The sequence below is a fragment of the Phyllobates terribilis genome, unplaced genomic scaffold (genome assembly GCF_046119375.1).
Source record: "Phyllobates terribilis strain yellow unplaced genomic scaffold, ASM4611937v1 Scaffold_2__4_contigs__length_985480577, whole genome shotgun sequence".
Taxonomy (NCBI): domain Eukaryota; kingdom Metazoa; phylum Chordata; class Amphibia; order Anura; family Dendrobatidae; genus Phyllobates; species Phyllobates terribilis.
The window spans coordinates 512,596,832-512,620,711 of NW_027362762.1; the positions used below are offsets into that span (position 1 = coordinate 512,596,832).

A 23,880-nucleotide genomic window follows, 5' to 3' on the forward strand; every position below is an offset into this window, starting at 1 on the left:
CAGCAGAAAAATCTGCTGCAAATACTAAGTGTTGGCAGGAAAAATGCTGCATAAAATAAATGAAAAATGCGTTTATGCTTTATTTATTTATTTATTTTCACATTCATTTCAATAGGTAAAAAACGCAGCAAAACGATGAAAAGATTGACATGCTGGAGATTAAAGAATAAAAAAAAGCTTTGTAGGTTCAAATCTGCAAGGAAAAAATAAGTGGCACGAGATTTCAGAAATAATCTCATTCATTCTGCTGGTACTGTAAAACGCTGTGGTTTCCGCAGCAAAAACGCAATGTGTGAACATGCACTTAGGGTTTGAAAAACACTTGTTTTCATTTTTACTTTTTAAACAGGGGGTTACTTTTTACATGTTGAACAGCTATCACAGCAGGTCATGGCACTCTGTTCACAAAATTACAAGACAGAGGAAAGAAGGAGAGTTGCAGAAGAGCATAGCCTGGTTTCTTTCTGTTCTCAGAGCTGTGATAGGCACCGAGAGCTGTGAGAGGTAGTTCTGTAGAAAAAGGGTTGGTGGTGGTCTTTTCTGCTGCATACCACATAAACAGCCCAAATTAATAATTCAGCCACAACTGCAGAAATTTGAAAGAGAAATTTTGCATCTTTCTAATGGCAAGCAACAAGTCTATATGCTTAGCTTTATACACTACAGCATACAATCTGTAAAATATGATATATTTGTAAGACGTACCCTAAATTTTGTGGTGGATAAAAAAAAAAAAAAAAAAAAAAAAAACATTTTTGCCTTTTTTTTTTTTTTTTTTTTTTTTTACATAAAATGGTGCGCCTTATAATTCGTGTTATCTGGGGGGTGGCGGAAGTGGAGCCAGGGTCACTGCTTCAAGAGGTTGGCAGCGGGTGTGGGGCGATGCTGCGGGCCCCATCCTCAGAAGAAGTCGGCAGTGAGCGGACATTCCCTCTCCCATCTGAGCATGCTCTGGCGGCCATTTTCCCAAAGGCCACCGCAGGGCTATGTACGGGAGAGGGAACCTCCGCTCACCGCTGAATTCTTTTGAGAGGACGGGGCCCACAACATCTACCCGCTCCTGCCGCAGCCAACCTCCTGCATCTGTTACCCCCACACACACACAGGTAAAATACCATACCTTCGCATTATAAGACACACCCTCCTTTTCCTCCCAAATTCAGGGGGGGGGGGGGGAGAAAGTGTGTCTTATAATCCAAAAAATACGGTATATATTCCCTATCTGTGGTAAACAGGCAGGAACTCAAGCAAGAATCGGGTCATTAATCTAGAAGAAAGTGAAACAGGACCTTTAACCTGAAACCACAAGGTATATATTAAGGTTACCAGCCAAGACTAGATAAATGCTCCATTCATTCCTACCTCTTGTGAGCTCTCCGGACTGGTAACATGATCAATGTCAGGCACTACTTGCAGCGGGCCGCTCAGAGAGGTCATAGATTGCCTGGAGACAAGAATACGCTTTGTTAATAAAGGTTAGTTATGAATTTCATAATGTTACTGGAAAGACCCAGATGGAAGTTCTTGGAAATAGAAGCTATGGATGGGTTTACACAGATTTCAGCCTGCTGTCAGAAATATAGCAATCTACACTGATATGAGTGAGTGTATGCATGATTGACTCAACTGAGATATACAAGTGCTTCTCACTAAATTAGAATATCAAAAAGTTAATTTCAGTTCTTCAATTCAAAAAGTGACACTCATTATATAGAGTCCTTACAAACAGAGTGATCTATTTCAAGTGTTTATTTCTGTTAATGTTGATGATTATGGCTTACAGCCAATGAAAACACAAGTCATTATCTCAGTAAATTGGAATAATTAACAAAAACACCTGCAAAGGCTTCCTAAGCATTTAAAAAGGTCCCTTAGTCAGTTTCAGTAGGCTCCACAATCATGGAGAAGACTGCTGACTTGACAGATGTCCAGAAGGCAGTCATTGACACTCCACAAGGAGGGTAAGCCACAAAAGGCAATTGCTAAAGAAGCTGGCTGTTCACAGAGTGCTGTATCCAAGCATATTAATGGAAAGTTGAGTGGAAGGAAAGTGCACAAGCAAACGGGATAACCGCGGCCATGAAAGGTTTGTTAAGAAAAGGCCATTCAAAAATTTAAGGGAGATTCACAAGGAGTGGACTGCTGCTGGAGTCATTGCTTCAAGAGCCACCACCCACAGACGTATCCAGGACATGGGCTACAAGTGTCGCATTCCTTGTGTCAAGCCACTCATGACCAATAGACAACGCCAGAAGCGTCTTACCTGGGCCAAGGAGAAAAAGACCTGGACTGATGCTCAGTGGTCCAAGGTGTTGTTTCAGATGAAAGTAAATTTTGCATTTCAGTTGGAAATCAAGGTCCCAGAGTCTGGAGGAAGAGTGGAGAGGCAAACAATCCAAGCTGCTTGAGGTCTAGTGTGAAGTTTCCACAATCAGTGATGGTATAGGGAGCTATGTCATCTGCTGGTGTAGGTCCACTGTGTTTTATCAAGACCAAAGTCAGCGCAGCCGTCTACCAGGAAATTTTAGAACACTTCATGCTTCCCTCTGCCGACAAGCTTTTTGGAGATGAAAATTTCATTCTCCAGCAGGACTTGGCACCTATCCACACTGCCAAAAGTACCAATACCTGGTTTAAAAACAACAGTATCACTGTGCTTGACTGACCAGCAAACTCGCCTGACCTTAACTCCATAGAGAATCTATGGGGTATTGTCAAGAGGAAAATGAGAGACACCAGACCCAACAATGCAGACGAGCTGAAGGCAGCTACCAAGGCAACTTGGGCTTCCATAACACCTCAGCAGTGCCACAGGCTGATCGCCTCCACGCCGCATTGATGCAGTAATTGATGCAAAAGGAGCCCTGACCAAGGATTGAGTGCATTTACCGAACATACATTTCAGTAAGCCAACATTTCAGATTTTAAAAACATTTTTCAAGCTGTTATAAAGTATTCTAATTTACTGAGATAATGACTTGTGTTTTCATTGGCTGTAAGCCAAAATCATCAACATTAACAGAAATAAACACTTGAAATAGATCACTCTGTTTGTAATGACTATATAATATACGAGTTTCACTTTTTGTATTGAACTAAAATAAATTTACTTTTTATTGATATTCTAATTTAGTGAGAAGCCCTTGTAGGTCTTCATCTGACGAAAGCATCTAATGTGCGTGCACATACTGTCATTGTGCATGGAGAAGGTTAATGGTGGGCCCTTTATTATCCGCAGAGTATATACAGTACAGACCAAAAATTTGGAGACACCTTCTCATTTAAAGATTTTTCTCTATTTTCATGACTTTGAAAATTGTACATTCACACTGAAGGCATCAAAACTATGAATTAACACATGTGGAATTATATACTTAACAAAAAAGTGTGAAACAACTGAAAATATGTCTTATATTCTAGGTTCTTCAAAGTAGCCACCTTTTGCTTTTTGACTGCTTTGCACACTCTTGGCATTCTCTTGATGAGCTTCAAGAGGTAGTCACCGAAAATGGTCTTCCAACAATCTTGAAGAAGTTCCCAGAGATGCTTAGCACTTGTTGGCCCTTTTGCCTTCACTCTGCGGTCCAGCTCACCCCAAACCATCTTGATTGGGTTCAGGTCTGGTGACTGTGGAGGCCAGGTCATCTGGCGTAGCACCCCATCACTCTCGCGCTTGGTCAAATAGCCCTTATACAGCCTGGAGGTGTGTTTGGGGTCATTATCCTGTTGAAAAATAAATGATGGTCCAACTAAACGCAAACCGGATGGAATAGCATGCCGCTGCAAGATGCTGTGGTAGCCATGCTGATTCAGTATGCCTTCAATTTTGAATAAAGCCCCAACAGTGTCACCAGCAAAGCACCCCCACACCATCACACCTCCTCCTCCATGCTTCACGGTGGGAACCAGGCATGTAGAGTCCATCCGTTCACCTTTTCTGCGTCGCACAAAGACACGGTGGTTGGAACCAAAGATCTCAAATTTGGACTCATCAGACCAAAGCACAGATTTCCACTGGTCTAATGTCCATTCCTTGTGTTCTTTAGCCCAAACAAGTCTCTTCTGCTTGTTGCCTGTCCTTAGCAGTGGTTTCCTAGCAGCTATTTTACCATGAAGGCCTGCTGCACAAAGTCTCCTCTTAACAGTTGTTGAAGAGATGTGTCTGCTGCTAGAACTCTGTGTGACATTGACCTGGTCTCTAATCTGAGCTGCTGTTAACCTGCGATTTCTGAGGCTGGCGACTCGGATAAACTTATCCTCAGAAGCAGAGGTGACTCTTGGTCTTCCTTTCCTGGGGCGGTCCTCAAGTGAGCCAGTTTCTTTGTAGCGCTGGATGGTTTTTGCAACTGCACTTGGGGACACTTTCAAAGTTTTCCCAATTTTTCGCACTGACTGACCTTCATTTCTTAAAGTAATGATGGCCACTCATTTTTCTTTACTTAGAATTTGTATTATGGCAAGAAAAAAGCAGCTAACAGTCTATTCAGTAGGACTATCAGCTGTGTATCCACCAGACTTCTGCACAACACAACTGATGGTCCCAACCCCATTTATAAGGCAAGAAATCCCACTTATTAAACCTGACAGGGCACACCTGTGAAGTGAAAACCATTTCCGGTGACTACCTCTTGAAGCTCATCAAGAGAATGCCAAGAGTGTGCAAAGCAGTCATCAAAGCAAAAGGTGGCTACTTTGAAGAACCTAGAATATAAGACATATTTTCAGTTGTTTCACACTTTTTGTTAAGTATATAATTCCACATGTGTTAATTCATAGTTTTGATGCCTTCAGTGTGAATGTACAATTTTCATAGTCATGAAAACACAGAAAAATCTTTAAATGAGAAGGTGTGTCCAAACTTTTGGTCTGTACTGTATGTGTAACCCATCATAGTAATCCTGACTGATGATAAAGGGACTCCTGAATTCGTCATGAAATAACAGTAAGTGTAAGTCTAAAAGAGTCCCAGTGGACAGAGTGAAAACAAGCCAGATTTTCTATTTAGTGCACAACAATCACTTTTTTTCACTGTAGGGTGTAAACAATGATCATATAGAAAATCAATCATTGAATGGCTCAAAGCAGGGGTGGGTAACTGCTTACGGCCCGAGATGTCATTTCCTCTGGTCCCTGGGACCACAGTGCTTGGGCCATCGGCACCATTTTGCCGGCCGCCAGCCCTTTTATTCTTCCTTAAGACTGCGAGCATACACATGCAGTACGGGTTGATGCAGCGAATCCAAAGCTGGATTACGTCTGGACGCTGGCCAGTGACAGCATCAGGACATCCTTTGTGGTTGGAGCTGGCGTGCTCTGCACTCCCATCCTACTCCTATGATGAAGGCAGCAGTCGTAGTGTCGCCTATGTCACGTATATGTGACAGCAGTCTTGGTGTCTAACACTGGAGGAGACATGCAGCGTAAGCTACATTTTCATTCTGAACATGGCTACGAGTTCTTTACAAAACTTATTATCAAAGTATCAAATGCGCTCCACACTGACGCAAACCTGGAAAAGCAGTTACGAGTAGCAACATGATCCATAACACCTAACATCCCAGCTACACCAAAAAGAAGCAGTTGACCTCATTAGGGGTGAATTAGTTATTAGCTATTCTTTGCTTTGATCACTTTCGCTTATTCCACAGGGCTTTACAGACAGTTGCATTAATTAAATGCTTGACCAAATGTAGCAGGATCATTTTTAAAGTTGATCATTTTCTATGGCCCCTGAATGATGTCAAAAATATCCAAATGGCCCTTGGCAGAAAAAGGTTCCTCACCCTTGGTTTAAAGGATAATCTTAATAGCCAACATCTGGCTGTAAAAGCATAAGTGCAAGGGCTTTTATGGGCAAGTACAAATAAAACCAAACTTCGCAACATTTTCTGGAATAAATACTAATACATTTGTGTATAAATTGTTGGCCATAACCTCTCCAAGTGCTCGACGCCCAATTTGCAACTTTATAGAGGTTACATTATGCCAAAAACTGTCAAACTACTTGATAAAGTGTGATTCGCTCTGCTGACTGAAGTCATGTTTAGCTCTATTAAGTTGGCTAGTGGAGTATTACATAGGACTAAATTGATAGAATAAACCATTTCACTGTGCAGAGGTAAACTGTACTGATATATAAAAAGGTTGGGAGAATATTTAATACAAAAATATGTCCTTTACAATTAAAAAAAAAAAAAAAACATAAAAAACAGACTATCCCTATGAATAACATTACAGATAAGCCTACTACAATGGCAATTTTCAGGACTTTAATATAGCTTAACTTAAGAACAAATTTACTGACAAGGGAAAAAAAAAGTCATACCCTAGTATTAGCAGATTTTGATAACTAGCTAGTCAGCCCATATTCGTGTTATCGCTTAATATTGAGCAGAATTACATACAGTGCCTACAAGTAGTATTCAACCCCCTGCAGATTTAGCTGGTTGACACATGCGGAATTAACTTGGCATTGTGACATTTGTACTGTAGATCAGCCTGGAAGTGGGAAATGCACTGCAGCAAATTTTGTTTGTTTTTTTTTGTTTGTTTTTTTAAAACGTTAAAAGTTAATTCAGAGTGTCATTTATTATTCAACCCCTCAAACCACAAGAATTCTGTTTGGTCCCCCTAAAAGTATTAAGAAGTAGTTCAGGCACCAAGAATAATGAGCTTCACATGTGTGGATTAAAGATCTCTTTTGCCAGCCTTTTCTGACTATTTAAGACCCTCCCCAAACTTGTGAACAGCACTCAGACATGGTCAACATGGGAAAGACAAAGGAGCATTCCAAGGCCATCAGAGACAAGATCGTGGAGGGTCACAAGGCTGGCAAGGGGTACAAAACCCTTTCCAAGGAGTTGGGCCTACCTGTCTCCACTGTTGGGAGCATCATCCGTAAGTGGAAGGCTTATGGAACTACTGTTAGCCTTCCACGGCCTGGACAGCCTTTGAAAGTGTCCTCCCGTGCAGAGGCCAGGCTTGTCCGAAGAGTCAAGGCTAACCCAAGGACAACAAGGAAGGAGCTCCGGGAAGATCTCATGGCAGTGGGGACATTGGTTTCAGTCAATACCATAAGTAACGTACTCCACCGCAATGGTCTCCGTTCCAGATGAGCCCATAAGGTACCTTTACTTTCAAAGCGTCATGTCAAGGCTCGTCTACAGTTTGCTCATGATCACTTGGAGGACTCTGAGACAGACTGGTTCAAGGTTCTATGGTCTGATGAGACCAAGATCGAGATCTTTGGTGCCAACCACACACGTGACGTTTGGAGACTGGATGGCACTGCATACGACCCCAAGAATACCATCCCTACAGTCAAGCATGGTGGTGGTGGCAGCATCATGCTGTGGGGCTGTTTCTCTGCCAAGGGGCCAGGCCATCTGGTCCGCATCCATGGGAAGATGGATAGCACGGCCTACCTGGAGATTTTGGCCAAGAACCTCCGCTCCTCCATCAAGGATCTTAAGATGGGTCGTAATTTCATCTTCCAACAAGACAACGACCCAAAGCACACAGCCAAGAAAACCAAGGCCTGGTTCAAGAGGGAAAAAGTCAAGGTGTTGGAGTGGCCTAGTCAGTCTCCTGACCTTAACCCAATTGAAAACTTGTGGAAGGAGCTCAAGAATAAAGTCCACATGAGACACCCAAAGAACCTAGATAACTTGGAGAAGATCTGCATGGAGGAGTGGGCCAAGATAACTCCACAGACCTGTGCCGGCCTGATCAGGTCTTATAAAAGACGATTATTAGCTGTAATTGCAAACAAGGGTTATTCCACAAAATATTAAACATAGGGGTTGTATAATAATTGACCCACACTTTTATGTTTAAAATTTAATAAAATTCAACTGAGCAACATAACTTTTTGGTTTGTAAGATTTATGCTTCTGTTCATAAAACCTACTCTCGTTTGCAGTTTGAAGGCTCTAACTTATTTGCATCTTATCAAACCAGCTAAATCTGCAGGGGGTTGAATACTACTTGTAGGCACTTTAATAGTAATATTAGGTTGAAATAAATTCTGCCCTATACAACAGTCAAGTGGCACCTTGGGAAAATGGATTGCCCACCCCTGGCACATAGATTAGGAAGTATTTAACCACATGAATAGGGTTAATGTATGAGGCCAACAGAGCTTTAGTATTACCAGAACTGGAGAAACTAACCATGAGGATATAATGCCGCCAAGAGACTCCAGAACTTCTGATGCCGTCAGACGATGCTGTGGATCCAAAACCAACAGCTTTCTAATGAGGCACACGGTGCTCTCAGATACCCTGCCATCTCTGTCATTAAAAATAGAAAAAAAAAAGTTTTAATACATTATATATACACAAGGATGTCATTTAGACTTGTGACTAACTTAGCTTGCATGGTGATGTGACCTTATTCAGACAAACATGCCAATACTGCACAGTTAGTATTCACAAAGTTCCAGTAAAGGAACAGGCTAAACTGTGCAGAATTTGGAGTATTATATTAACCCTTTCTTGCAAATGAACGGAACTGTACACTCAGATTGTACGTCTAATTGCAGTAAACCAGTTGCAGTCGCCTCCTAAGGATGGCAAGGAGTTGTGCCCATGCCATTCTCAGCAAGAGCCGGCTGAGCTCCTGCTTATGTGACAGAAGCAGCACTTGAACATATCCCAGCACTTAAATCTCTCTCCCAAGATATAAAAGTATATATAAAAAAGTTATTTCCCCTGGAAAGTTACATATAAAAAAAAGCAGACAAAAAAAAAAATAAAAAATTGGCTATGACGTTGACAAATAAACAAGAGACACTGCCTAATAGATGTTGTGGATCTTTTAGATTGTATTATATTACAAGCTTATAATGATTATCCACAGTCTCATGACTCAACACTGTAGTATAAACCTCGTCAAAGCCATCCGTCTAATGAATTCACACACAACCATTATGAAGGAACTGAATAGAGGGGACGCGTGCGTATTCAATAAGCTCACACAGCTAGGACATGTATGCATCATTAGACTTCGCTTATTAATTAAAACAAACGCATCAATGCTCAAAGAGGGCTTAAAGGGAACCTGTCACCAGAAAACAAGGCTATTAACCCTCAGATATGGGTTTAATCTGCTGGTTAATAGTGTTACTAACCTGCCCAGCACCTGCACGTAGGTGAATGCTGCAGGGAGAAAATTAACTTTATTCCCCCCAGCAAAGTTCAGGTTTCACTCACTGCTCTGAGTATACAGAGCTGCAGCAGTAACCATGCTCCTAGCACTGACTGACACTGACCCCAATGCAGAGCCAGCGTCATTCAGGGCCGGGGGGGGCTGTTACAGCCGTCGCTTTGTATTCTCAGAGCGGTGACTGAACCAGAACGCTGCCGGAGGGAAATTAAGTTAATTTTCTCCCAGCAGCATTCAGCTACATGCAGGCACCGGGCAGGTTAGTAATGCTATAAACTTGCAGATTAAACCCATATCTGTGGGTTAATAGCCTTTTTTTCTAGTGACAGGTTCCCTTTAAAAAAGGGACCTGTCACTTGATACATGGTGTCCAAACCATGATTAAGGCTGTGTGCCCACGATGCGTTTTTTAAGCGTTTCCGCAGCGGCAAAAACGTTTCAACGTGCGGATGGTACCCAGGTGTGGAGGAGAGGAGACTCTCCTCCAGACCCGGGTACCACAGGACCTGTAAAAAAAAAGAATAAAATAAAAAATAAATAAGATACTTACCTTCTGATGGCCCGTGGTCTCCTTGTCTTCGCTTGCCGGCAGATCGCAGTGGACTGAAGGACCTGCACTGACGTCATAGTCATGTGACGGCAGTCCTTCAGTGTAGTGTACCGCGAGCTGCCGGCAAGCCAGGACGGAGCGAAGCAAGGCTCCGGGGGCCATCAGAAGGTAAGTATAGATTTATTTTTTACCATTCTTTTCGGTCGCAGTATATAAATCCATGCCGTTTGCATGGATTTATAAAGTGTGACTAAGTTGTCAAGCACAGTCCAAGTGATGCTAAAATCGCTTGGAAAGCGCTTGTCAACCTGCATGCGGAAATGCATGTGAAGAACGTTTCACTTCCGCTTGTCCCTAGCAGGAAAAACCATGCACAATCTGCATGCGTTTTTTTCAGCCAGGGAGATGCAGAAATGCTCAGGAAAAAATCTGGAGCATTTCTGCATCGTGGGCACATAGCCTGACACAAATTGGAGCTTTTTTTGTAGCCAAATATTTTTCTTCTCTGAAATGCCAAAGCATAGGAGACTTGTCCATCACCTAGAGCTGGGAAAGCCGTAGTGGACTCATCTAGTTTCTCCTGATTCTTACATACTTTAATATTTCAGAGAAAGTAGAGTTTGAAGTGTTTCAGAGAAAAAAAAATACCTGGGTTCAATCGTGTAGAATCAAGTGGCATGTTTCTGTTAAGGTTCACTAAGACTTTCTCCACCTAGTGACTATGGCCTAGTAGAAAGGTCCCTAAACAGTATCTGAGCAGACACATGAGGCTCTTTGGCCATATGAATGCCACTCCCCACTGATGGCAACTCTAGATTCCGGTGTGCCATAGTCGAGCAATGGAGGCTGGATGTATCTTCCAATTACTGGTATATTTCCAACAATTGTTTCCTTAAAAACCACATTGGCACTCAGTAACTGCTGACACCAGCAACGAAATGTTGCAGTTAAAAGGTGCTGTGGCCAAGTGATCATGGGAAACAATGCAGCAGCCAACAGCTGATGCACTCCTACTTAGATCAAAGAAAACACTCATTTAACCCCTCATAACCACAATCAACAGACTGATGTACATGGAAACAGCAAGAAAAATAAGGGAGTGAGGGGATGGCAGCTCTGACTGCATCACAAGGAATTACATGAGCAAAAACGGCAGGGTCTGTTTAAAGACCCCATGACTAGTTAGCCATAATATTGCCTAATAGTGTACTGTTAGAAACCAAACAACATGCATAAGATCTCTAACAGCAGTAACCAGCACATTATGTTACCAAAATATGTATACTGATCGGTGGGCTCCCTAAACTAATAAATATATCCCGGAATGGACTTCTCTGAACATTTGTTCAGACATTTTGCAATATGGTTCCACTTTACAACCAGCAAACCTACTGTGAAATATTGAGCAGATAACACATGTATAGCTAGAAGCAGAAAGAAAAAAAGCACATTAACAGATCAGTGTAAACCTGAAGGGTTTCCATGAATTTAGAATAGGGGAAGATTGTAGTCACTCACTCTGGGATAGAATATTCTGCAGCCTTAATTTTGCGAAAGAGTTCCTGAGGTATGCTGTCATAGAAGGGGAACTGGCCATACAGCATGGTAAAAAGAACCACTCCAAGGGCCCACATGTCGCTTGGTTTTCCACGGTAAGGACGACCTTCATAAAAGTGGAGAGAGCAGTTGCATTAAAGCACAGAACTGCAGATCTAGCCCTGAATAGAGCTCTTCATGTCTAGTGCCCTCAAAGAGGTTTGGTAAAATTTGTTGATTGAAAAGGAACCTATTTTGTCAGAAAACAATGTTAACTTGCAGATATAGGATTAATCTGCAGCTGAAAAAGTGTTGTTAGAGAGGTGCCGGCCATTGTCCTAAAAGAGCAGCTACTGGGAGAAAATTCACTTTTTCATTCCGGGTGCTGTCGGCTTTCAGTCATATGGGGAGCGGCAACAGCACTGTGAGCACGCTCCACCACTGACAGCCGGCCATATTGTGCATCTGTGTAGAGTTGGCTGTCAGTTAAAGTGCCGGGCGTTTACAGCCACTGCTCGCCGCGTACTGTGCGGTGACTGTAGTTATGCTTGCACGCAAGTATGACTGAAAGCCGGCAGCTCCCAGAGGAATACAATTAATTTCCTCTCAGTAGCCGCACTCAGTACAGCGGCCGGAACCATTTTAACACTATTAACCCTATACCTGAAAGTTAGCAGCATTATCCATCATGACAGGTTATCTCTAAGTCATTTTCACACTTGCAGGTCAAGGTCTGCAGTTTGCAGCAGTTGAGAATAAGGAAGGGTATAATAGAGAGATCTGCATCTAATGCAAAATACATCTGTGAAAGTGACCTTAACCACTTAGAAATAAGAACTTTACATTGCATATCACGATTTACAATATTCCTCCATTTAAATCTTCATAAGGATCTGTTCACATTTCATTTAGATCAGTGTTTCCCCAACTCCAGTCCTCACAGCCCCCAACACGTCATGTTTTCAGGATTTCCTTAATAATTTAATCACCTGTGTAATACTATCATCATTGAAGGCATCAGTATTGCACAGATGAGAGAACCTGTAGCAATTTCTAAGGAAAGCATGAAAATATGATCTGTTGAGGTTCGTGAGGACTGGAGCTTGGGAATCCCTGATTTTGATGAAAGGTCAGATGTATAAGCTAATATTTCTAGTCATTTGAGAAATGTGGGCCAGGATGCACACTATTGCCATCACCATGGACCTATGCAGAGATCTGGGCTTAGTAGTCATAATGAATACCATTGTTTTCCATTACAAATCAGCCTTGTGAATAGCAGTTACAAATTACTCATGTATGGCCAGCTTAAGGCGGATCAGTCATCCGATTTCACAATACCAAATGCACACATTATTATATAGATCTCTTGGAGCTGATGAGGCTGGCATACTTTCACTGAAAAACCACGTCAGAATATCCTTTTTTGAACGTTTCCTGCCTCGTGATGAGTCCAGCTAGTGCTGCAGGAGCACACTAATGCAGGCTTAACATGTCCACGATACAAAGTCTGCGCTCAGATCATAATAGGCGGTATGATTGACAGGTCTCCTAACCAGACCTAACATTACTGCTCCACCGGCATAATGGAAGAAGTCGGTTCAGGTCAGGAGACCGGAGCTTAAAGTTTAGCTCATGCATACACAGTAAGGGCTCTTTCACATGTCAGTGTGTCCAGTAAGTGTGGCGACAGTTTCCACACATACCGGAAACACTGACACATGCAAACACGTCTGTTTTCGGCTGGCAGCACGGATCGCACAGACCGATGCAAGTCAACAGGTCTGTGTAACACACGGATGCCATCCGTCTGACATGTACTGACAATTGGGAATCAGCAGTACAGTTAGCGCTGTTCTCAAGCACCAGGTGCTGAACGAAGCCCTCATCATTGTCCCCTGCCGGCGCTGCGATCAGCACCAGCAGTGGACCATGATGAGTAGTAGTAGTCTGCTCCTGGTGTCTCCACCTGTAAAAATAAGAATAAAATAAATAAATCCATATACTCACCTGTCCTAAGTGTCCCCCGTTGTAATCCATGCAACCGCTCACACCGAGGAGCTGGGGAGAATGACTCCTGCAGCGAGCAGGCCCCGGAGCTGCGCTGAGCTCAGTGACTGACAGGACACAGCTCGCTGAGAGCCGCTCCGGGGCCTGCTCGCTGCAGGAGTCAGTCATTCTCCCAGGCTTTTCCGCAGAGCGGTCGCATGGATTTAGTTTATATTGGAAACTCCCCAAAAGTGATAGCATTTTAAAAACCGCACCCCTGAAATACTTCAAAACTGTTGTCAGGAATTATTTTTTTTAACCCTTCAGTTGCTACACAGGAATTAATGCAAAGTGGAATGAAGAAAAAAAATTTTACCTCTAAAATCTTGCTTTAGCCCCATATTTCTCACTTTTGCAAGAGGTGACACCAAAAAGTGGACCTCGCAGTTTGTTACCCACTTTTACGTGCGCATGTGATGGGGGACTGGAAAATCTGCCCCTGACAGTGTTCTCCATGGTCTCCGTTACCCCCAGTAGCAGAGACATGGAGATTTTCTGACTCTGGGAGGGCGCTATACCCTTATTCCCAATCACCATTTTAAAACGGCGATGAGGGAATAAGGCCCCTTAGCGGCAGTCGTTAAGAGGTTCATGGGACCCTTTCAGACAACTCATGCTGCCCTAACCGCGGACAGCATTAATCGGTGCCTGGCTAAGAGACTGCTGTCAGATACATTAATGTGTTACGCTCCATTGTTTCTGAGAAAATATGCTTTGAAGATCCTGCTGGTGACCACACCCAGAGAAGAGACTACCCAGCGCTACAGCAGGTGACTGACAGCTCTCTCCTTATGTACACGAGATAGAGACCTGTCAATCACATCTAGCAGTGCTAGGAAGAGCTGGCAGAGGACTAGTCTGCTCTACAGCTATGGTCACCAGGCAGATCTTGACAGTATATGGTCTCTGAAACACTGGAGAATTTCAGAAAATAAAATACTAGTCTGGAATTCTCACCAAAGTTTGGGCAGCACCAATTGCCTGACAGATTCCATTTAAGCCCATTTTTTATTCACACCAAATGCTTTTAATTTGGGCCTTTTTTGAAGTCTGTTTTATGTGTGCTTTATTTTTGTTCGCCATTTTGTAATGTGTATTTTGTTTTCAATTAGTGGCCAATTCAACTAGTTTTTGCACAAATGTACTCCAGTTCCCCCGGAAGTGATTTTTTCCTTTTTGTAAAATTGAAATTTTTGCGCAAAATGATAGAGCTGCGTGTGACATTGTAATGGAATATCCGATTTAGGTTAATGTAAAAAAAAAAAAAAAACACCCACACATTTTATTTTGCATAAAATTATACAATTCATGAACCACGCATGCCATTTTGAATAATTTGGCAAGAAAAATGTCAATGAATAACACAAGACAAAAGAAAAAGGAGCTTAAAAAAAATCCAAAAATGACAAAATCGGACCTTTTAACCCAAACTACTCAACTCTCCAGCTAAAAGAGGACATTCAAGAAAGTTTTCAAAGTAAGTACACCAGCCTCATTAGTTTGCATGCCACTTATGGGAAAATCTGGTTGTAAACCCTCTTAAACTGAATTGTTTTTGAATGACATGTATCCCTGCAGTTTCCCCAGAAAATATTGTAACTTACCACTAAGAACATCAGGACTGATATAAGCTGGACTTCCTCGTTGATCCTTCAACAAGTCATCTTCACTCACTAAGTGCTTACCCAGGCAAAAGTTGGTGATGGTTATTCTGTGTGTCCTGAAAAAGAGAAATGCAGAGTATAAATGTAGACAACAGACCCCAAATATACAAGCATGGTATAGCGCTGAAGACCGAAATTACATCTCTGTAGAATTATCTAGTTGAATTGTTTGATTGATTGAAATTATCTGCACAAAGGGATGAGTACCCAATACACAAAACCATCTTCATCAAAACTTATAAATATGAACATTTGACTCAATCCAAGCTGCATATTATTGCCAAGTAGCTACAGAAATTAGAGAAGTAAACACACAAGCTAAAAATGCCCATAGCTTGCTTCAAGGACATGCAGGAGTTAATTTGCCGATCTAAGTTTTGGCTTGAGGTATCGGGATTATAGTTCACCATTTATGAGTATTAGGGGAGGCTCACGCTGCAGCCAGTTGTCTCACAGCCAGGCGGAAGAAAAGCAGGGGGAATTTGTTGAGCTGCTTGTCATTAGTGTACCTTTAGTATTCCTTTATGTGGCTGTACTGCATCCTCCTAGGTTCTGGGCAGTGTTTGCATTTTTTTTTTATTATGATACCAAGGGTGTGTTGCAAGAGTTTTCCATATCGCACAGAATTCAGTGCCCAGATGGCTAGTAAAGCCATGTACACCGATATTCCCAGCAGTGTTTCAGTGACTGAATCATTTCAGTGGAGTTTTAGGTTCCAGTACATTTCTATTTCATTATATTGAAGCCAAAATAGAGCTGGCAGAAATATTACTGAACAAGATTCTGCTAAATGCATTTTCACTGAACTCTTCTGTGTACATGTGGGTGATGTACTGGACTGTGTATTATATACACACAGGAATCTCTATTATCTGAGACTGAACAGGCTGTACTCTCGGAGATGAATCATCCTCATTAAGCTGATAGTTTTATACATAAGCCCACACTAATCTACGGGGGAACACGCTCTTTCATTGCTTTTCAGATTTCCACTTCAAGTGAAAAATATAAAATACTCAGTATTAAACAAAACACATTGAGGAAAAAGCATGTCACTCAACAAAGGGCAGATAAAAAGAAAAAACCTTCTACACCGTAGGCAAGAGATACATTTTGTGGGTGCGGAGTAAGGCTTGTCCAATAAAAGCAAGTGGGGTTTCATATAGAAAGGTGCCCTGCGGAATAACATTTTGCCATGCTCCATGTTGAAAAAAAACAAACAAAAAAAAAACAACCATACAAAGCATTTGTAGGGACCCCAAATGTTACTGTAGAGCCTCCGGGCAAATGGGCTTGCTGTATACAAGGCCTCAATTCTCCCATACACAGTAGATTAAACAGGTTGTCTCTTGAGAGACACTATAGCATATCCATAAATCTCTTCACCATATTTCTATTATTGTATAAATTACTTCATCAGCTTATCTTTCTGCAGGCTGTGTAATTGCCAGTTTTCCATAAGCTTGTGACTAGCTACCTTTATGTCTGTCATACACAGCAGACAGACAAAAGAAGATCCTATTCCCAACACTGAGAAGCAGAATGGACATTCAGCAAAACTGAGCAGTGTAGCTGTGATTACAGCATTAGGCCTCATTCTCATTCAGACAGCCATAATTTCTCTCACACGTAAAAACATGGACCATTCGTCAGTGTTATGGATCAGCGTTTCATCAGCATTTGGTTCATGTGTCCGTTTTTACCATTTATGCTACATAAGTGATTTTCACTGATGGAAAATAAAGACCGTGTTTTTCTGACTACAAGACACTTTTCATTCAGAAAAAGAGGCTAAAATTTAAGCGAGTCTTCTAGTCTGAAGGAGCTTTTACAAACATAGCGTTCGCTTTTTGTCAGTCTGCGGAGGAGTGATGGATGAGTTTTACAAAGTGCAGGACATTTACAACATCAGAAAGTTTTTATGTCTGTCTGATGGGCTGAAATCAGCTGCCATGTGCTTCTACAGTCCACCGGCAGCGAGAAGGCAGGGGGAGTAGTGAGGACAGGGACCATCACCACCATGCCATGGAGTGAGATGAGTGCCTGTGATGGTAGTTCTCATCTTCATGTCACGTGGCTGTCCGCAGTGTGATGGGCTCTGCTTTTGTCAAGAAAACACCTTACACTGTGCTGCCACTACAACTTTCTCTAGTTGGTCAGCATGCCTGTCTAAATAACAATGGGAAAAAAACATTACAGTACAAGTGAGCTTATTATTAATATTATTCAGGCAAGCTGCATACCAGGAGAGAAAAGGTGTCTTATTTTATTGAAGTACAAATATCCTTTTACCCACCCCCTCAGCCACAGATATGCCCATACCAAGGTCATCCACATACCCTGCCATAACAGGGCATCATCCACAGATCCCCCCATAATAGTGTGCAATTCTCCACAGATCTCCCATTACAGTGCGTCATCCTCTCTATCAAACAATGTAGCATGACATTCAGTTTAAAAAAAAAAAAAAAAAATTCTCTTCCATCAGAAACATAACTGCATCTTATGCTCAGGTGCACCTTATAGTCCCAAAAATACAGTAAGTTTCAAAGCTTCTCTTGTTCTTTGCAATGTAAAAGTATGTACAGTTGTGCTCAAACGTTTACATACCCCAGCAGAATTTTTCCTTTCTTGGCCTTGTTTCCGAGAATATGAATGATAACAAAATAACTTTCTCCACTCATGGTTATTGGTTGGGTGAAGCCATTTACTGTCAAACTATTGTGTTTTCTCTTTAAATCTTGACAACTAAAAACATCCAAATGATCCTGATCAAAAGTTCACATACCCTGGTGATTTTGGCCTGATAACATGCACAGAATTTGACACAAATGGGTTTGAATGGCTACTAAAGGTAACATCCTCGCCTGTGACCTGTTTGCTTGTAATCGTTGTGTGTGCATAAAAGCTGAGTGAGTTTCTGGGATCCAGACAGACTCTTGCATCTTTCATCCAGCCACTGACGTTTCTGGATTGTGAGTCATGGGGAAAGCAAAAGAATTGTCAACGGATCTACGGGAAAAGGTAATGGAACTGTATAAGACAGGAAAGGGATACAAAAAGATATCCTAGGAATTGATAATGCCAGTCAGCAGCGTTCAAACTGTGATTAACAAATGGGAAGTCAGGGGCTCTGTAAAAACCAAACCACAGTCAAGTAGACCAACAAAAATTTCGGCCACAACTGCCAGGAAAAATAGTTTTGGATGCAAAGAAAAACCCACAAACAACATCAGCTGAAATTCAGGATTCTCTGAAAACTAGCGGTCTGGCTGTTTCAAGATGCACAATAAGGAGGCACTTGAACAAAAATGGGCTGCATGGATGAGTCGCCAAAAAAAGCCATTACTGCGCAAATGCCACAAAGTATCTCGCCTACAATACGCCAAACAGCACAGAGACAAGCCTCAAAACTTCAGGAACAAGGTAATTTGGAGCGATGAGACCAAAATTGAACTTTTTGGCCACAACCATAAACGTTACATTTGGAGAAAGGTCAACAAGGCCTATGATGAAAGGAACACCATTCCTACAGTAAAATACGGAGGTGGATCGCTGATGTTTTGGGGATGTGTGAGCTACAAAAGGCACAGGAAACTTGGTCAAAGTTGAAGGAAAGATGAATGCAGCACGTTATCAGCAAATACTGGAGGCAAATTTGCACTCATCAGCCCGGAAGCTGCGCATGGGACGTACTTGGACGTTACAACATGACACTGATCCAAAACACAAGACCAAGTCGACCTGTCATTGGGTACAGCAGAACAAAGTGAAGGTTCTGGAGTGGCCATCTCAGTCTCCTGACCTCAATATCATTGAGCCACTCTGGGGAGATCTCAAGCGCGCAGTTCATGCTAGACAGCCCGGGAATTTACTGGAGGCTTTTTGCCAAGAAGAATGGGCAGCTTTACCATCTGAGAAAATAAAGAACCTCATCCACAACTACCACAAAAGACTTCAAACTGTCATTGATGTTAGAGGGGGCAATACACGGTATTAAGAACTGGGGTATGTGAACTTTTGATCAGGGTCATTTGGATGTTTTTGGTTGTCATTAAGATTTAAAAAGAGAAAACCCAGTAGTTTGACAATAAATGGCTTCACCCAACCAATAACCATGAGTGGAGAAAAAGTTTTTATTTTTATCATTCATATTCTCTGAAACAAGGCCAAGAAAGGAAAAATTCTGCCGGTGTATGTAAACTTTTGAGTACAACTGTACAGCACAAATAGTATATGGTAGCGGTCTGTGGCTTTTTTAATCAGAGTATACATAAGATACAAAGAGCGCTTTTTTATCCTATAAATGTTTTGATTAATAAAGAAGCTTGTTGAGGAATATATATAATGCCTTGGACTTTCTTGTTGGTCTCAAGCTCCCTCTCTTCCAGACCATTTTCATTATGTAACTTCATACCTCCGTTTATGGCATCCAATGGTCATAAAAGGGCTTTCTGGTCTTTAACCCTAGAACGCATACCTGGGGCCTCGCAGGCCCGCCCTGTTAATTGTTTTCTATTTTCTACAAGATTACTTTAGTTAGAATTTTGAAACTCTAGGTATTCCTCAGGTATATAGTTGTTTGTCATTTGAGTTTGAGTTATTCCATGTTATTTGCACACGGGCCTAAAAGGCCCCAGGTATGTGAAAAAGTAGATTTTTATGGTCATGCATTCTAGGGTTAAGCATTAGAAGTATAAAAGGGATGAGCATGCTTAACCCCCCCAAATAAAAAAACACACACACACACACACAGCTCTAGCACTGGTGAGGAGGTCATGACTAATAACACCACCGATTGGTGGTCATGTCGTCATCTCTTGCAATCCTGCGAAGACTGTTGTCTCAACTTCCCTTTATTCAGGGGTGCACCGCTCCTTGGCCACTGACTGCCTGCTTTTGAATGGGTCAGTGCGCTCCTAGAGATCGACATCTCAGATCAGGACATGGTCGTGAAGCTTGCTCAGACTTTGTTTTCTCATACTGAGGAGGCTACGATGCCTCTAACAGCCTGGGAGAAGCACAGAGGGACTGAGGCTGGTCAGATCAATGGATACAGAGAGCTTCACAACAGCAAGAGCAGGCTCTAAAGCATATCATCCTATAGTAGCATCACTCCCAGTCTTAGTAACCAGCAAGCCAGGGTGCAGGGTGGCTGGTAACTTAGGCAATGAACACTACACTAGAAAAGTAAAACTCCCACCATTCTTAAGAATGGAGAAGATTTTTAGTAAGTTGTAAATTGCAAAGTTACTTGTTTTTACAAATGCTTTGCAATTTTAACCATATCAGCACTGGAGATAATCCATTTAACTGCTCACATGCTCCCTCATATACAGACCTTTTATATTACAGATGTGCATAGGTATAACAAAGTAACCATATGATTATCAAGTTTAAAAAAATATAATGCCTCAATTCTGAAAATGATCAAGCGTTTTCTTGTTGCCCACAGTCTTACCTTTTGTTCAGCACCATGTTACCCAGCTTTAAGTCCCTGTGCACAATGTTCTTCTGCAGAAGTAAAAGATTCTTTTGGTTATTGCCCACAAAACATAAAATTGTACTGAATACAGCCACTTAAGTGACATGAGTTGCATAAATGTGGGTACTTTACTGCTACTACTATTATACTCCTCCTCAAGTCTAGAAATTTAAAGTCAGAAGAAACCCAAATAGACATTTCTGTAAAATGCTGTCTCAGGTCAAACATACCTTGTGTAAAGCCTCCACGACTCTGACAACATCGTAGAATATGACAACAGTTTCCCTCTCCCCCAGTCTTTTCTCCTTAATTACGTAATGCTGTAAATTAATTAAGTCCGCAGTCTTGTCGCTAAAATCGTGGGCACAAAGACAATCGAGGACAAGGCATATTCGCTTCCGCATCTTCCTAACTAGCTTGTTGGCATCCATGTCTTCAGCAATTTCACATGTTCGATCCTATGGAGAGATATATGCGAAGATAGTGAAGCATATGGTAACTATTTGACCGGATTCAGATGTAAGAAAGAATCGTTTCAGCACTTTACCCCCCAAAAACAGTAACCTCAAATGTTTAAAGTGATTTCCATTGGTGACATGGGCAATGACTAGTAGTCCAGTATTGTCCAGAAGAGTGCCCGAATAACCTCAGACTCCACCGGTTTCAGTGATATATTGTCTCAGGTTGTTTAAACCCTGCAGTTGAGGGGCAGATACACCGAGTCCTTGATGTAGCCCCACAGAAAGAAGAAGTCGCAGGGTGTTAGATCTGGCGATTGTGGAGGCCAGGGAAACACTGGTGAATCGACCTGAGACAATGACCTGAAACAGTGGAGTCTGGCAATATACTGGTACAGGTCTGAACAGAACTGGACTACCGCCTATTCATCTGCTGTGTCAGCCACACTGATTATTTGTACTGTATACATAAAACTTGACTGGTGTGTCTTTCCATACTGATAAATGTGTATTATCTTCTTGGTTATGCATACTGAGGCTTTTTGAATCGCCCTGTAGGGTGTAAACTCTGTTCTTACAGAGAGCAGACGCTGTACTGACAGACAAGTCAGACAGAACTCAACACATCACAACCAAGCTTTGCCCACATTTGGGTATCAGTACAATGAAATATTAGGACATTAACAAAATGCATACACTTCCCAACAGTCCCAGATACTACAAAAACTTCAAGACACAATGCACATAACCTATCCCTCTAATGGTGAAATGTGCCGAGAGGGTTCTTGTGATCAGTCACAGATAACAAGGTTACAAAGTGAAAGACAAAACATGTCCCTAAACACCCCTCCATCTATTAAAGCGTCAGTGAAACTCCTTGTAAACACCCTTCAGTTAATATACATTATAGGTTAATAACATCTGTCTGCATTACTGCCAATGTACAAGGCTATTTGGCAGGAATGAGTCAGTGTTTGCAGGTGGTGGGAAAAAAAACCAAAGTGCAACATAAGATTAAAAACTTTAATGAAACAGCTTCTCTTTCTGCCTCAGCTCCTGGACTAAATACGTAGCTACAAAGTCCTGTTTTGTTCAGCTTAATGGCTTCCAGGAGCTTAACTGCAATGAATGGTGAACCGTGCTCAGGACTACTAATAATGTCAATGCTCCAAATGAGTCTGTAAGGGAAGCACTGTACAAGCAGGTACAGAAGAAGCCCTCAAGCTCCATTTTCCAATTCAGGAGACATGGCAGTAGACCCCACTAGGCAGGGGGTTTTAGAGAGGGCTGTGGTTATGAGGTATTAGCAATTGTAACGGACGGGTTTCTAAACCTCCTGAAACGTGATGTCATGCAACCAGCTTACAGCCATCACATCCTCTAAGGGTATGTGCACACGATGCAGAAAATTTCTGCATCATTTCTGCATCTCCCTGGCAGAAAAAACGCATGCAGATTGTGCATGCGTTTTTCCTGCGGAATACATGCGTTTCCACATGTGGATTGACAAGCGCTTTCCAGGCGATTTTAGCATCACTTGGAAAGTGCTTGACAACTTGGTCACACTATATAAATCCATGCAAACAGCATGGATTTATATAGTGTGACCAGAGAGAGTGTATATACTTACCTCCGATGGCCCGTGCTGTCCTGCTTTATCCGTTCTCCCAGCAACTTTGAATTGAAAGACCTGCCGACGTCAGCATCACGTGACCCGTCACATGACTCTGACGTCCGCGCAGGTCCTACAACTCACTGCAAAGTGCCGGGAATCAAGCAGGAGCGCTGCGCGGGCCGACAGAAGGCAAGTATACATTTATTTTATTCTTGTTTTACAGCTTTTTTAATGGTACCTGGGTGTGGATGAGACTCTCCTCTCCTCTACACCTGGGTACCATCCGCACATTAGAACGCGCCAATAGCGCAAGTACAGATGGAGTCTTGCGGAATTGCCGCATTCTAATGCAAGTCAATGGCGGCGAAAACGCCGCGTTTATGCAAAATTAATTGACATGCTGCGGATTTTTGAGCTGAGCGTTTACGCTGCGGAAAAATCCGCATCATGGGCACAGCACATGCGGATTTCAATTGGGGAACATTGCTGCCCTTCTACCATGCATTTTTAATGCGTTTCCGCGGCGTTTCCACAACTGCAAAAACGCAGCGGAAACGCATTAAATACGCATCGTGTGAACTCAGCCTAACTCTACAAAGACCTATCTGCACAACTTATATAGTCCCCCCCCCCCCCTTTTCAGGCATGGAGTGCATAAAACCCTACTACTTAACCTTTACCATGCTGACAGTCAGTTTTGGCTTTTAGAGCAAGCAGTTTTATTTCCACTCTTATTGTTACAGTCAATGAATCTATACCCTTTTATATGTCATGTGGGAGCTTTGTGGGGTTTTTTCAGGATGAGTTGTATTTGTCAGTGGCTTTAATAAGGGGTAAACATTACTTTAATTTTTTTTTTTATATATATATATTTTTTTTTAATTCTTTATATGGACAAATAAACACAAAACAGCAATTATGCCATTGCCTTTTTTTGTGTTTTAATTGGTACGTTATTTGCCGAGCTGCACAAACAAAGTGTCCACCCTGCAGTATAATTCACATGTTAACTACTTCTGGAAATCACATAGAATTTATATATCCTGCCGGACTCCCCAATAACTGTGTAGACAGTATATAGAAAGCGCTTCATCCTCTTGAACCAGCACGTAGGATTGTTGGGTTGGCTCGGCTCACCTCACAAAAGGCCCAGGTCTCGTCTACATATCCACTTATAATAATAAAAATATATAAATAAAAATATTAATATAATATAAATAAATATATTTTTTTATAATAAGTTTTATTATTATTAATAAAAGTATAAATAAAAATAGAATAATGAAAATAATATTATTAATAAGAATAGATAGAGTGTGAACATCTAGCTAGCCAGGATACACCCATATAGCAAGGTT

The 23,880-nt window shown here is 41.8% G+C and overlaps 1 protein-coding gene across 3 annotated transcripts in view; it reads right to left on the reverse strand.

The window, feature by feature from the left end:
* Nucleotides 1–23,880, reverse strand: part of STK40 (serine/threonine kinase 40) — a 43,081-nt gene that overhangs the window by 3,048 nt on the left and 16,153 nt on the right. For all 3 annotated transcript variants that reach the window (XM_073665903.1, XM_073665904.1, XM_073665902.1), the window contains 6 exons: nt 20,680–20,907; nt 20,426–20,478; nt 14,905–15,020; nt 11,234–11,378; nt 8,172–8,291; nt 1,363–1,444 (listed from right to left, as the gene is read on the reverse strand). In XM_073665903.1, coding sequence (XP_073522004.1) covers nt 1,363–1,444; nt 8,172–8,291; nt 11,234–11,378; nt 14,905–15,020; nt 20,426–20,478; nt 20,680–20,907 — 744 coding nt within the window. The remainder of the gene's footprint in view (nt 1–1,362; nt 1,445–8,171; nt 8,292–11,233; nt 11,379–14,904; nt 15,021–20,425; nt 20,479–20,679; nt 20,908–23,880) is intronic.